This window comes from Salvelinus sp. IW2-2015, linkage group LG25 (assembly GCF_002910315.2).
Source record: "Salvelinus sp. IW2-2015 linkage group LG25, ASM291031v2, whole genome shotgun sequence".
NCBI classification, from domain to species: Eukaryota; Metazoa; Chordata; class Actinopteri; order Salmoniformes; family Salmonidae; genus Salvelinus; species Salvelinus sp. IW2-2015.
Window position 1 is genome coordinate 10,604,316 of NC_036865.1, and position 13,555 is coordinate 10,617,870.

A 13,555-nucleotide genomic window follows, 5' to 3' on the forward strand; every position below is an offset into this window, starting at 1 on the left:
CGTTGGGCCGTAAACCGAAAGGTTGCTGGATTGAATCCCCGAGCTGACAAGGTAAAAATCTGTCGTTCTGCCCCTGACAAGGCAGTTAACCCACTATTTATTATTGTATTTATTATTAAAATATGGCACATGGTTACTGGAATAGGACTCGCTCTGTGGATCCATGTCCTAGAGGTTTTGTCATTGACTAGCAATTGAGTAAGAAGGGTCGAATCCGGTCTTGACAGGGACAGACTTACTCCCCAACACTGTACCAAGACTACACATTAGATATGAGGACTTGCAGTATTAGTGAGAGAGGGATGAGGGTGGACATGGGTCCAAATACTTGTCTTTTCCACTCTCCCACCATGTCTCTATCTCTGTCTTTCTTCTTCCTCTCTCCCTTTCTCACCCTCTCTTTCCACTCTTGGTACAGTTTCTTTGAATTATAAAGAAGCGGCAGGTGGTTAGTAGTTGACTGAGGTGTTTCCTGCAAATAGGCTTGAGCCAACAAACCGGACAGGTTGAGGAGCGCGGAGCTGTCGTGGCAGATCACACTGTTCGATGGGAGAGAGCATGGAGTCACGACTGATTGGATTTCGTACCATAGTTGTTTTATTGAGTGATGATACTATTTATTGCTGCTGCATTGCTGAAGAGTAAGGAAATGGTCTAGGAACAATGTAATGAAAGCAAGGTTTCTCCCTCCTAGGGAATTCTTGCCATTGTTACCTCTGTTTTTTATTGAGGGTTTAAGTCTGACTCTTTGTTACAAATATGGGCTCTTTGAAAAACTGCAGCCATACAAATGCAATTTGAGTAAATTGATTGGCTGGAACTCTGGTGTTAATCGGATAACTGGGTGATTCTCATGAAACCATTCTATGTTGCTATAGTTTATCCATAAATCCTAAAATGATTTATAGTTGAAGTTTACATTAAACTATTACTACTACTTTATTACGTACAAACACAAGAGTCTGTGGACATAACGTAACACTTTTTCAAGTTCCTGTAAAACTCCAATCAGATTTATATAAAGTTTTATCCACCCGTGATGCATCATCTAGAGGAGTAGTAGAAGTAATTCCTTCGCTTATATGCCTTCAGAATGAGGTTCTATGCTCAAACACCCCCCTTTACCCCGCTTGGCCTTCTCATTACTGAAATGGCTAAAAAGCTCAAATTGGGAAAAAGACTTACATTTTATAAAATTTTATGATACAATTTTAAATATGTGCATTTTCAGTGTTATGTTTAACTCGGGCCTTTTCATTAGGGGAGCAATGTTAAAAAGATGATGAATTGATTTCTTTTTTCTTTTTTGGGCTGTTGCAGTAATGAGAGTTTTGTGGAAATGGTGGTAGAATGCATAATATCTGATCAAAAAACATAGTAATAATTATGAAATAGATAAGTACAGATCCTAATCTCAGTGATCCAAGATATATACATTTTTTAAATAATTTAAAATGACGCCTGAGAATTTTTTAACAAATTTTTGTTTCGTGAGAATGACCCAACTGTATTTCCATAAGAGATTCGCCACAAAAGCTGTCACTCACACACCCAGAGTATCACCTGTGTGCATGTGTTACAGGGTTAGCAGAACGGAATAGCCAAAACAGACCACTCCAAAGAACCAATTAGGGTTTGACGCTCAGTGTCAAAGAGCCTATGAGATCAATCCATTTCTCAGTGCCAAAGTGCAGTTACACAATGTATGTCGCAAGATTGGGGGGATGGGGGGGGTTATACTGACCACTCGTAAAGGGGAGGGGGCTGGAAGCCACTGGAGGGAGAAGCTACCCTGAGGAGAGGTGAGAAGGGCGCTTTTTCTGGGTTTGTTTTGTTTAGAATTCCTCAAGCACAACTACAAAGATGTTGCAGGGGCAATGCCTTTGAACGTTTCCAAAGAAAATTATTGTTGGATAAACCGCCCCGATTCGCCACTTCTCTCACCACGGAGGGAGGCTGACCTCTGACCTCTAGTATCAAAGTACAGGGAGACGCCCCCCCCCCCCCCCCCCCCGATTTTACCCCCACTGCTCGCCCACTCAACCGCAAGAAAAAGCCTGAAATTCATGTCTTTCTCTTTCGTCTCTCACAGGCGGGCCTGTGGCTCAGGAGTCAAGAATTCAATTAGTTAAAAAAAGAGAAGAAAAGAGAGAGGCTGCAACAATGCAGCGATAAGGGGCAGAATGTGCGTTCCACACGCTAAATACAGGGCGCTTTCTCTGGGCCCACAGAGCCGGAGGACCCGCACTGCAGGAGGCAAGAATAATCACAGCTCCTCTGAACCACTCATTATACACACACACACACACACACACACACACAACACACCACCACACACACACACACACATATACACATACACCTGACACCACATTCCACAGACATACGGTACCTCAAATTTACACACAGGCACTCCAAGCTACTTCAAACACATACCATGTGCCCACCTCATACACACCCACACGCGCGCACACACTGCTCATAGTCATTTTACAGACATACACATACTAGCACCTCAGACATACCTGACAAACACACACAACACAACTCACACAGGCCTCTCATTACACACCACCGCATACAGGTGTTCCTCGGGTTCACTTGCTCTACCTGAGAGACTAGGCCTGCTGTTCAATGTACAGAATGGAAACAACACTACTCATGATCGACATCATGGCATAAATGTGGGTAATGATACAACTGCCCAGTCAACATGGTTGGTATATCAGATTCTGTTATTGAATTAATTAATTGGTTCTATCAACATTGAAATATCCTCTTCTCGTCGATGGTCTAGGTTTAATTGATTGTTTGTTGAAAGCATTGATGTTTGTTTTGTTTCTTTGCACACAGACATCAATTTGCCAACATGGTTCAATGGATGTTAGTTCTTATAATCCAGTATCCTAATGACTGTTCTCCTTTCATGTTTCTGAGTGAGAAGAAGATGAGTGACAAGGTCTCTGATCATTCAAGGGAACCGGAGCTGAGCTGACACATACCACAATGAATGAATCCTCATTTGTGTCTGTCTATTGGTCCTCAGCTGGTAGAGCATAGCATAGTTGGTTCGATTTCCGGGACCACCCGTACGTAAAATGTACGCATGCACATGACTGTAAGTCGCTTTGGACAAAAGAGTCTGCTAAATGCATAGTCTATTGTTGTAATCCATTATAGAAATCCACTAGACTCATAATCGACATCATCTGAACTTTAATGTTTAGCTGTTGTTAGTTGGAGGATAGCCGTTAGTATAGCGAGACCGGATGGTGTTTTGTGTTTCAATACATGGTGGCGGCCGTTCTGTTCCGTTCCAGCCGGCTGAGCAGAACAGCGCAAGAGGGCTGTGTTGGAATGTCCTGGTGCTGTCCTGGTGACCTCAACAGAGGGACACAAACAGAAGCAAAAGGGCCAAGGGGTGGTATTGGGGGGGGGGTCCTTGGCGAGCCCCTGCCATTGTCCCCCTCCCTGCTGATATAAAAGCATCATAACCCTTTGAGCTCAGACATATTTAGAGAGCAGATAAAAGCACTTTTTACAAACTAGATACACGGCGGGCACAAAGCCGGGGGTCAAGCGCAACAAATTAACAACCTCTTTTGCCTAGAGGGGGGAGGGGGGAGGAGAAGGGGGGCAGGGGGCATAGCTAAATCGCCCCTGGAGTCCATCGCCATGCCTCTACATTCCCAGCGCCTGCATGGTCTGTGTTCATCTCTGCTATTTAGCCTATTCTTCTGTAATTGGCTGGGGTTTAGTTTAGATAAATGGTGACTTACTTGTTTTGCTTGGAGTATTGTTGTTTGTGTGGGATTCTTTGAATTTCACGAAAGTGGTGTCAATCTTTGGCAATGGCGAAAGAATTGGAGTCAGGTCAAATGTAACATTTTATTTTGATGTCAGATAGCCACATATCCCATTTTAAACCGTAAGCTTTACTTTTTTGTATTTTGCAATACGCTTCACTTTTCTATTTTGCCATAAGCTACAATAGTGCCAGGAGAAATTCAACTGACAGTGCGTGTCTGTTACCCTTGTCTCTCAGAAGAATAAACAGTGCAAGACTGGAGTGTAGTTGTTCCATTTGGTGTAGTACAGCTGTTTAGGTAGTAAGCTGAACGTCCTACACATGGAAATTGTATCCTTTTGTAGTGACTAGTGGTGCAAGCCAAATGCTAAAGCCAAACTGGTGGCTTAGAATGTGCAGCCCGACACCAAAGAACACCACTAACCCACAGGCTGTAGAATGGACATATCATTAGAACACTGAGTCAAATTCTGCTTCCTAAGTCCATACATTTACTTTCTGGTGTTTGACACTAAATGTACTTTCTATGTGTTTGACTTTCGCACTTGATTTACTGTAGTTTGACTCCAAGCAGGTTCAAATATCTATTAACTGAGAAATAATTCTCATAACATGTCATTTGTTAGACTAGATTCCTAGACCAGGCTGTTGTCCACCTCTTTGTTAGGAAACTAGAAGTGATTTTGGGGCTGAGAATGGGGATGGGTTAACAGAAGTGGAGCGTTTGCGGTGGTCTTGGGAAAGCGTGGAGCGCCCTGTGCGGTCAGCTTGTTGATTTGGAGCTAACAATGTTGGTACTGTTGGGCTCTTCTCCCAGCAGGGGCTCAGTGTGCGTGCGTGTTTCTGTCTGTGTGTAATTATGTGTGTGCGCTTGTCTGTGATTGTGTGTGTGTGTGTGTGTGTGTGTGTGTGTGTGTGTGTGTGTGTGTTCATTTGGCTGGGTTCCCAATGGGGGCTGAGTTAGTTTGTGTGACCCTGCCACACAGCCCCTTAGATAATGCAGCCAGCTGATGAGTCTACCCAAACGGCAGCAGAGACCCAGCATGTCCTAATGATGAGAAGCGGACTGGGAAGGAAAGGGAGAAGGGTTGGGGGCCACAGAGATGGGGGTGGGCTATGTGAGGATTTCAGGATGGAGTGGTAGTAGCAGCTCAGGGAGGTGATTGGGGATTGAGGGGTTTTAGGGAGGGGGCACCTGTCCCACATCAGGCGAGAGAGGCTTTGACCTTAGCAGCTATAATATCAGTGAGTGATCTGACCCTAGATCAGGCCAGTGCTCAGGAGGACAGAACCGGTTCATTGTATGTCTGTGCTGTGTACCCCCCTTCCTCCCCCAGCAGAGCAGAGCCCAGTGAGGGGTGAGTAATGTGAGTAATGGAGAGTAATAAGGGCCAGGCAGCGAGTGTGACCTTAACCCTATTGTATCTTGTGTCACCAGGGTTCAGAGGTCATACTCGCTGAGGGCCCGCAGCCCTGATTGGACCAAATGAGTTTACCCAACACTAATTAACGGGGGCTTCGCTAACGGGCCTCTCCGCTTAACGGGCCTGACAGCTGCCCCTGTGCCTCAGTACACCCTCCCGTGCCCCGCTCACGCCCCTCGTTACCCCTGTCTCAACGCCAAAGCGCCTCCACGCCACCCTTACCCCATTGCCAACCCCACCCAGCCGTCAGACTAAGAAACGCCAACCAAACCACCCACCACTGCTTCAACACAGTTATCTGTCTACTTCTCTGTCCTTCTCTCTGGCTATTCTATCCCGCTGTTTTTCATTTGAGATCTGCCGTGCTTTCTTGAGATTGTATGCGAAAGCAGTTGATGCTGAAACTGTGAAGTAAAACGGAAAAATAGTAAATGAATAAGTGGTACAAAAGAAAGTAAAAAAATAATCAAATGGTGGTTGTGCCCCAGGGTGTTGGACCTTCCCCTGTCAGTCAAACCTGCAGGAGGCCCTAAGCCTCAGACCTGGGCAGAGCTAACAGAAGCCCCCCTACTGCCCCTCTCCCCTTTGGCCCACCCCACCCTCTACACACAGACCCTACTACACCCCTCCACCCCCTCCTCTCCTTTCACCCCTGTCCCTCCCATGCATACCTAGGCCACTACTTCCGACCTGTCAGTCCAATCAAAGGAGTGTTTTAGTTTCTCCTCTTTTCTCTCTCACCACTGAAACAATAAACGTGTGTCTCTGACCGGAGACTGTTGAGGGTGTCATGCTTTAGCTTTGCCCTTTGAGGTGTCTCAGTATTCCCAGTTTTCCTAAATGTTCCTCTGTTGTCTCCTCCACAGCTCCTTCGTGACTGGCACGGCCTGCTGTGCGAACTTCTCTCCTCTGCGGATCTGGGATGTTGAAAGGTAACTAACTACACAACACACACACACACACACACAGATACACTCCACTGATTCACACAGACACACCACTTACTACACACACACACACAACCCACAAACAACAGTACACCATGACCAAGCATCTTAACTACATTCCTATACAGTATAGAAATTTCGAGTTGAGCGCTTCATCGTCCACCAGTAGTATTCCTACCAACCCACTTCTTACCAACCCAAGTATTCCAAGACCTCCCATCCTAGCCCATCTGTCAGTATAACTGATCACGGCAGTGAAAGTGGAACCTGGCTGTAATGATAGTTGTTGTTTCATCATCCCGTCTAAAAGCCTTTGCTTTGAGAAGTTCAAAGGGGGGCTGGGAGAATTCCTGGCACTGAAAGCCCAAGCTTAAACCTGATACAGCCCTGACAGGCCGCTGTAATTCCCAGCTTTACCTGCCGAATTAAACCTTCTGACACGTCCCGGGCCGGACAGAGAAAGGCGCTTCCTGCTCCAAATGACATGGACATTTGAGCTGGGGAAACGGGGGAAGGGAGGAAAGGGAGGGGAAGTTATTTGTGCGTTGCAGGTGTTCCGAAAATATATTGAAACAGTGTACCAGAGCTCGTTCTTGCTAGAAAACATGAACAACATGTCCTTGTGTAGTATGTACATGTAGTATAGTATTCAGGTATTGTGGTTTGTGTTTTTTTCTCAGTTTAGGAGTAAATATTTTAAGTCCCAATCCTGAAAAATCGGATGTCTTTGCTGTAGTATGATGATTGGGACAAGTGGCCTGGCTGATCTGTGTCCCCCACTGTGACTTCCTGTCTGGTAATCAGCTGAGGTACAAAAAGCGGTCTGGGAGAGGGCAGGGCACATACTGTACACCGATGACGGCAGGATGAGGGTTATGGGGGCACTCTGTGTGTCTGTAACTGTCTCTTATTTCCCATATCTCAGATGCACGTGCGCACACACAAACACAGACACAGACACACACACACAGCAACCCCACCACACACATAGAGCACATATTCAACCTCTCCAGACACACCACCATCACGATCCACCCCCCTCCACCCCAACCTAAGACTACCAGCAGCATCCCAACCCAACCCTGTGCATTAGTGCGGCCACACTCCCTTTGACAGCAGACACTTCAGAGAGAAAAGATCACAACCAAGACACTGTTACACCTGCAGCACCAAACATAGCCAGTAAAGCAGCTGAGTGCATCAGGATCTGAACAAGACAGGAACCACAACATATGGCTGATTCCAGAAATGACTTGTCATCCGATGGTGGAAAATAGTGGCACAGGATGTGACTGAGATCAAAGATGCTGATGCTCAGGTCATGGACTGCCACTTTCTTTAAGAGAGGGAAAGAGGTGGAGAAATATAGATGGAGAAAAYGGGGAGAGAGGGAGACTAGGGGAGGAAGAAAGGGATGAGTGTGTTCTGTKTGTGTTCTTTATGTGATTCATCTAGTTTCACAAAACAACTATTTTACTCTTTTAATTATTTTTCAAGAAATCGTGACCTGAATGAAGCATGTCCTTGTTTTATGACAGACGTGGCGTTATTCTATAACAGGCTCATTAAAAATCAGTTTCTCTTTGTTGACCCTTCTAAGTGTTGCCATGCAAAACCAGAACCTTCCCACTTATGTGGGGCAAAGGAACCTTGACCATTCACCCATTGTGGCTTTGATTTTAATTTAATTTAACACATTTCTTTTTTCTCCCATTGCAATTAATTCTGTGTCTTTTTCATCTCGATAGCACAAAGCCTATGATCACCCATACAGAGGGATCCCACACAAGTGGCGTTTTTGAGCGCACCCCAACTTTTCATGGTGCCTTCGCTCATGGATAAACAGGGAAAAAAGCATCAAAGAACCCCAACCATCCCTCCGAGATTCCCGTCAAAGGGTCCCCACAATCGCCTGGCAGATTCCTGGCATTCCTCTCTGAAAAGCGGGGGTTAAATGTCTGCGTTGGGAGGTCGCTCTGTTATACAAATTGCACGGGCATTGTTTTTGGAGAGAACGCGTGTGACATTTAAAGGTGGCCATTGTTCTGCCCGTACATTCCTGCCCAGTTCTGTGTCCCGCGGTTCTCCCAGCTCCCTGAGTCCCCACTGTTTGTTTTAGGGTCTGAAAACCCCAGCAGGACTCTTTCTCTACCTGTCTGACATCCTTTCAGAGGAGTGGCTGTTTCCCAGCGCGGACGTCCCCAGGCCCAGTTTAGACACCAGACTTAACCTTACAAGAGCTCTCCCACCCATACTGCTTTTCTATAGCCCCCCCTCCCCGACACCAAGAGAGAATCCCCTTAGCTTCTCCTGTTTAAAAGTCTGTAAATTCGTTAATGGTTCCTTTCACAAACTGGCTGTGTATATATGTGCGAGTGTGTGTGGCCCGAAAGCCAACCTGACTCCTGCAGTGAGACCAGACAGGCTTAAATCAGGACTAACTAATTCTCCCTGTGTATCACAGACAGTCACTTCTCTCATAACAGTCAGTCAGTCAGTCCCCCCTATGGCGGACAGTCAACTCACCTTCCAAAAGCAATTCAGTGTTGGGCTTTTATCTCAAATTCTCACTATTTATTAACCCGAAAACCGATTTTCCACTCAGACAAACATGAGCATTCAATATTTTATTTCAGTCGAATTTCAGTTCATTTCCTCAATTACTGGGAATGTGATTTGCCTCATGTCAACCCCATATCACAGCTAGTTAAGTCCCACATTCTGGCTCATCCAGGGTCAGTGGCACAAGCTATTCTGTAGTTTGAGTGGGGTCACAGAACATTGATGTGAGAGCAGCAGTTCCTTCTCTCCACTCTCTGGGGTATACTACCCATGTGATCTATCTCCCAAGTGCACCTTACTGATCTCTGAACTCCCACATGTCCATATTGTAGACATCACCCTTGGTGACATGCAATCATTTGCTCCTTTTTTTGTTTAGCACTTTGCACTTTCACCTTTTGTATTTTCTCGAACATGGATTAAATGAAGTATATTTTTGCATTTCGGCCTCCTTGGGTTTTTCCTTTTCATGGTTTGAGTACGACTACCTTTTCGCTACATATTTTTTCTCTCTCACGCACCAGCCACTATTCATCCTAGCCGGAGCGCACACCCTCATATTGCCTTTCGACATGCAATCAAATCAGCGACAGAATAGTATTAACTAACTTGTAGTAAATAGTACCTGTTTTTATGGATCTAGTAGCATCTTAAAAAATATATATACAGTTGAAGTCGGAAGTTTACATACACCTTAGCCAAATACATTTAAACTCAGTTTTTCACAATTCCTGACATTTAATCCAAGTAAAAATTCCCTGTCTTAGGTCAGTTAGGATCACCACTTTATTTTAAGAATGTGAAATGTTAGAATAATAGTAGAGAGAATAATTTATTTCAGCTTTTATTTCTTTCATCACATTCCCAGTGGGTCAGAAATTTACATACACTCAATTAGCATTTGGTAGCATTGCCTTTAAATTGTTTAACTTGGGTCAAACATTACGGGTAGCCTTCCACAAGCTTCCCACAATAAGTTGGGTGAATTTTGGCCCATTCCTCTTGACAGAGCTGGTGTAACTGAGTCAGGTTTGTAGGCCTCCTTGCTCGCACACGATTTTTCAGTTCTGCCCACAAATTTTCTATTGGATTGAGGTCAGGGCTTTGTGATGGCCACTCCAATACTTGACTTTGTTGTCCTTAAGCCATTTTGCCACAACTTTGGAAGTATAATTGGGGTCATTGTCCATTTGAAAGACCCATTTGCGACCAAGCTTTAACTTCCTGACTGATGTCTTGAGATGTTGCTTCAATATATCCACATAATTTTCCATCCTCATGATGCCATCTATTTTGTGAAGTGCACCAGTCCCTCCTGCAGTAAAGCACCCCCACAACATGATGCTGCCACCCCCGTGCCCTACGGTTGTGCTTGGTGCTGTCTCTTATACACATCTAGATGTGTATAAGAGACAGGCCACCCCCGTGCCCTACGGTTGGGATGGTGTTCTTCGGCTTGCAAACCTCCCCCTTTTCCCTCCAAACATAACGATGGTCAGTATGGCCAAGCAGTTCTATTTTTGTTTCTTCAGATCAGAGGACATTTCTCCAAAAAGTACGATCTTTGCCCCCATGTGCAGTTGCAAACCTTAGTCTGGCTTTCTTATGGCGGTTTTGTAGCAGTGACGTCTTCTTTGCTGAGCGGCCTTTCAGGTTATGTTGATATAGGACTCGTTTTACTGTGGATATAGATACTTTTGTACCTGTTTCCTCCAGCATCTTCACAAGGTCTTTTGCGTTGTTCTGGGATTGATTTGCACTTTTCGCACCAAAGTACGTTCATCTCTAGGAGACAGAACTCTTCTCCTTCCTGAGCGGTATGACGACGGCGTGGTCCCATGGTGTTTATACTTGCGTACTATTGTTCGTACAGATGAACATGGTACCTTCAGGCGTTTGGAAATTGCTCCCAAGGATGAACCAGACTTGTGGAGGTCTAAAAAAAAAAATCTGAGGTCTTGGCTGATTTCTTTTGATTTTCCCACGATGTCAAGCAAAGAGGCACTGAGTTTGAAGGTAGGCCTTGAAATACATCCACAGTTACACCTCCAACTGACTTAAATTATGTCAATTAGCCTATAAGAAGCTTGTAAAGCCATGACATCATATTCTGGAATTTTCCAAGCTGTTTATAGGCACAGTCAACTTAGTGTATGTAAACTTCTGACCCACTAGAATTGTGATACAGTGAATTATAAGTGAAATAATCTGTAATTGTTGGAAAAATTACTTCATGCACAAAGTAGATGTKTTAACCYACTTGCCAAAACTATAGTTTGTTAAGTGGTTGAAAAACGAGTTTTAATGACTCCAACCTAAGTGTATGTAAACTTCCGACTTCAACTGTATATATATATATATATATACCACTTTCTGGTGTATGATGGAGTCCTAGCTATTCTACAGTGACTCTAACATGTGCCGGTATTGACTCATCCCTGTGATTTCACAGACTCACGAATGTGACAGGCTACATTCGGACAGACTCAGGTAGGTATGTGACGGTAATGACTCGTCAGGTTTATTTCATAGACTCAACCATGTAACTTTCCACTCAGGCATGCTTTGGACCAGACTCAAGTATGTGATGGTGTGGACCCAGACATGAGATTGTCAGATCACACAATCAAGCCGCAGCTCAAAGGCAAGCGGCAGCCGCACTAGCAGATACAGTCCTTCTGACAGATTTMATGGTTATGCTCCGTCCTGTAATCTTCCTGAGGCTCATAAAAGTGGTGACCTAACAATTTGAGAATCCCGGCTGTTCTGCTGCTCGCCATCCACCGCACAGTGCTATTATGGCTTTAAGTTCTCGACGCAGATGTGAAGACCGCTTTCAGGGATCTGGGTTTTTATCGTCTCACCTTGGTGTTTGACATTTTCAGAGGGCCACGAAGACCTTCAGTGCAATCAGCACAATTGGGTTTGTCTGTGAGACATTGTATTTAGGTAATGACTTGATTGGCCTATTGCCTTGTCGGTTGAGTGGTGTAGGGGCTGTCTATAAGACACATTTGAGTTATGAGTCAATTATTCACGTGTGGCTTGAGTSGTATAGGTGTTCTTTGTCCGACATGCGTTAAGCTCTGGGTTTTAGCAGTAAAAAGAAAATGAGGGATCGGTACCCCACACAGACACATATCCCAGAGAGAGAGCCCCATCARGGACTCCCCATTGGCCAGGCTTAGACCCCAGCTCTGAGAAAGCTCTCGTCCAATAAGACGCCACGTGGGGAAAGCCCTCGTCCAATAAGATGGCCCCCTGGGGTGAGGCTAGCGGATTACTAGTCTGCCCCTGGTGTTTGGAGCAGTGGGGGCACGAGCGAGAAGGGGGAGGGAGTGCGGTCACCAGGGCCAGTGGCCTCCTTTTAAATGGTTGCTAGGGAGCAGGTATCAAAGYTCTGCGAGTAACACACAGTCACGGTCATGGAGGGAATTAAACCGCAACAAAGAGACAGTTATTCTGCAATAATCCGCCCTGCGGAGGGCAAGTTATTCTCCAAGAATCAGAGCCGCCGAGTGGGCAGCCAACGGAGGACTGTGATCACAAGAGCATGGTACTGCCCATACACACACCTTACACATCCTTTGTGCATTCATACAACACAATGTCTTCTCTCTCTCTCTCTCATTCTCTCTCGCTCATTCTCTCTCACACACACACCTCACCATCCTGGTGTTGTAGCGTGGGGGATCCCTGTAATCAGTCTCAGAGKCCTCTCCCAGATAGAGAGGTGTTGACTTTGATCTCCTCTGGGTGGTCTGGAGCCAGTGGGATTGGGAATATAGGGATGGAGAGAGAATGGTAGTATATGGGAATATAAAGATACACACAGAGAGCTTAGGGGTGTATCAAGGATCAACCGCTATAAAGACCGAGACAGGTGAAAATAGTGTTTTATCCATCTCACTGTGGGTTAAGGTGAGTTATACCTTACATCAATGAGTAGGGGCTCCATTTATTATTCATGGTTGCTTAGGGGCGTAAGTGAAAACTGCACATCCTCATTTGAAGCATTAAGGACATCCTGTATTGGACATATTAGTAGTCAGTAGCCAGCAGGCATTTATAGTGTTGATACAGTGTAACATGCCTGTGATCTTAGGTGCAGAACTTCCCCTGAACTGTTTCTGTCTTCATCTTTCTTCTTCTTACTTTCTCCCTATTTCTCCATCCTCCCTCTCCCTGTCTCTCAGGTGTGAGCTGCTGTGTTGTCTGGGTTCAGAGTTCCGTCGGGGTGCAGGTGTGTTGGATATAGTCTATGAGTCGCCTGTCCAGCTGCTCACCTGTGGCTACGACACCTACATCCGCTCRTGGGACCTTCGCCTCAGCCCCAGGTACACCGTCAATCAGTTAGTCCATATATTAAGCTGTCAATCAATCATTTTGTTCGTATTTATGGATAAATTGTCAAAATGTAGATTCCGGTCAYYCATTATGATTGGCAGAGAGGCGTTCTGAGCCATACCAAAACAAGAATAACATCACGGCTACATCATACACATCTACACACACGTGCTATGAGTCAAKACAGCACACATAACAGCACTAGCAACACAGTCCAATCATTCCCCTCCCTTCCATCTTCCAAAAAGAAAGAGCACAGTATATTCCAACCCAGTCCAATCTGGGCGGTAGCTGAATGATGCGGACCCTTGCACATTTCCATGACAAACCAAGCAAGGTCCTGCTATCAGAGGGGAGGGTGCCTATTTATTTGGGTGCGGTGTGTGTGTGTGTGGGGTGGGGGTGGCCTGGGTCAGTCAAGTAACACAAATAAGAGCTGATTGTCAGTTAGCTCTGGGGAGTTGAGC

At 45.3% G+C, this 13,555-nt stretch overlaps 1 protein-coding gene across 1 annotated transcript in view; it reads left to right on the top strand.

Annotated features, from left to right (window-relative positions):
- The window catches only part of fbxw4 (F-box and WD repeat domain containing 4), a 31,010-nt gene that overhangs the window by 14,794 nt on the left and 2,661 nt on the right, over positions 1–13,555 (top strand). Inside the window, exons 6-7 of the mRNA XM_023970173.1 lie at positions 6,097–6,164; positions 12,938–13,078. Coding sequence (XP_023825941.1) covers positions 6,097–6,164; positions 12,938–13,078 — 209 coding nt within the window. The remainder of the gene's footprint in view (positions 1–6,096; positions 6,165–12,937; positions 13,079–13,555) is intronic.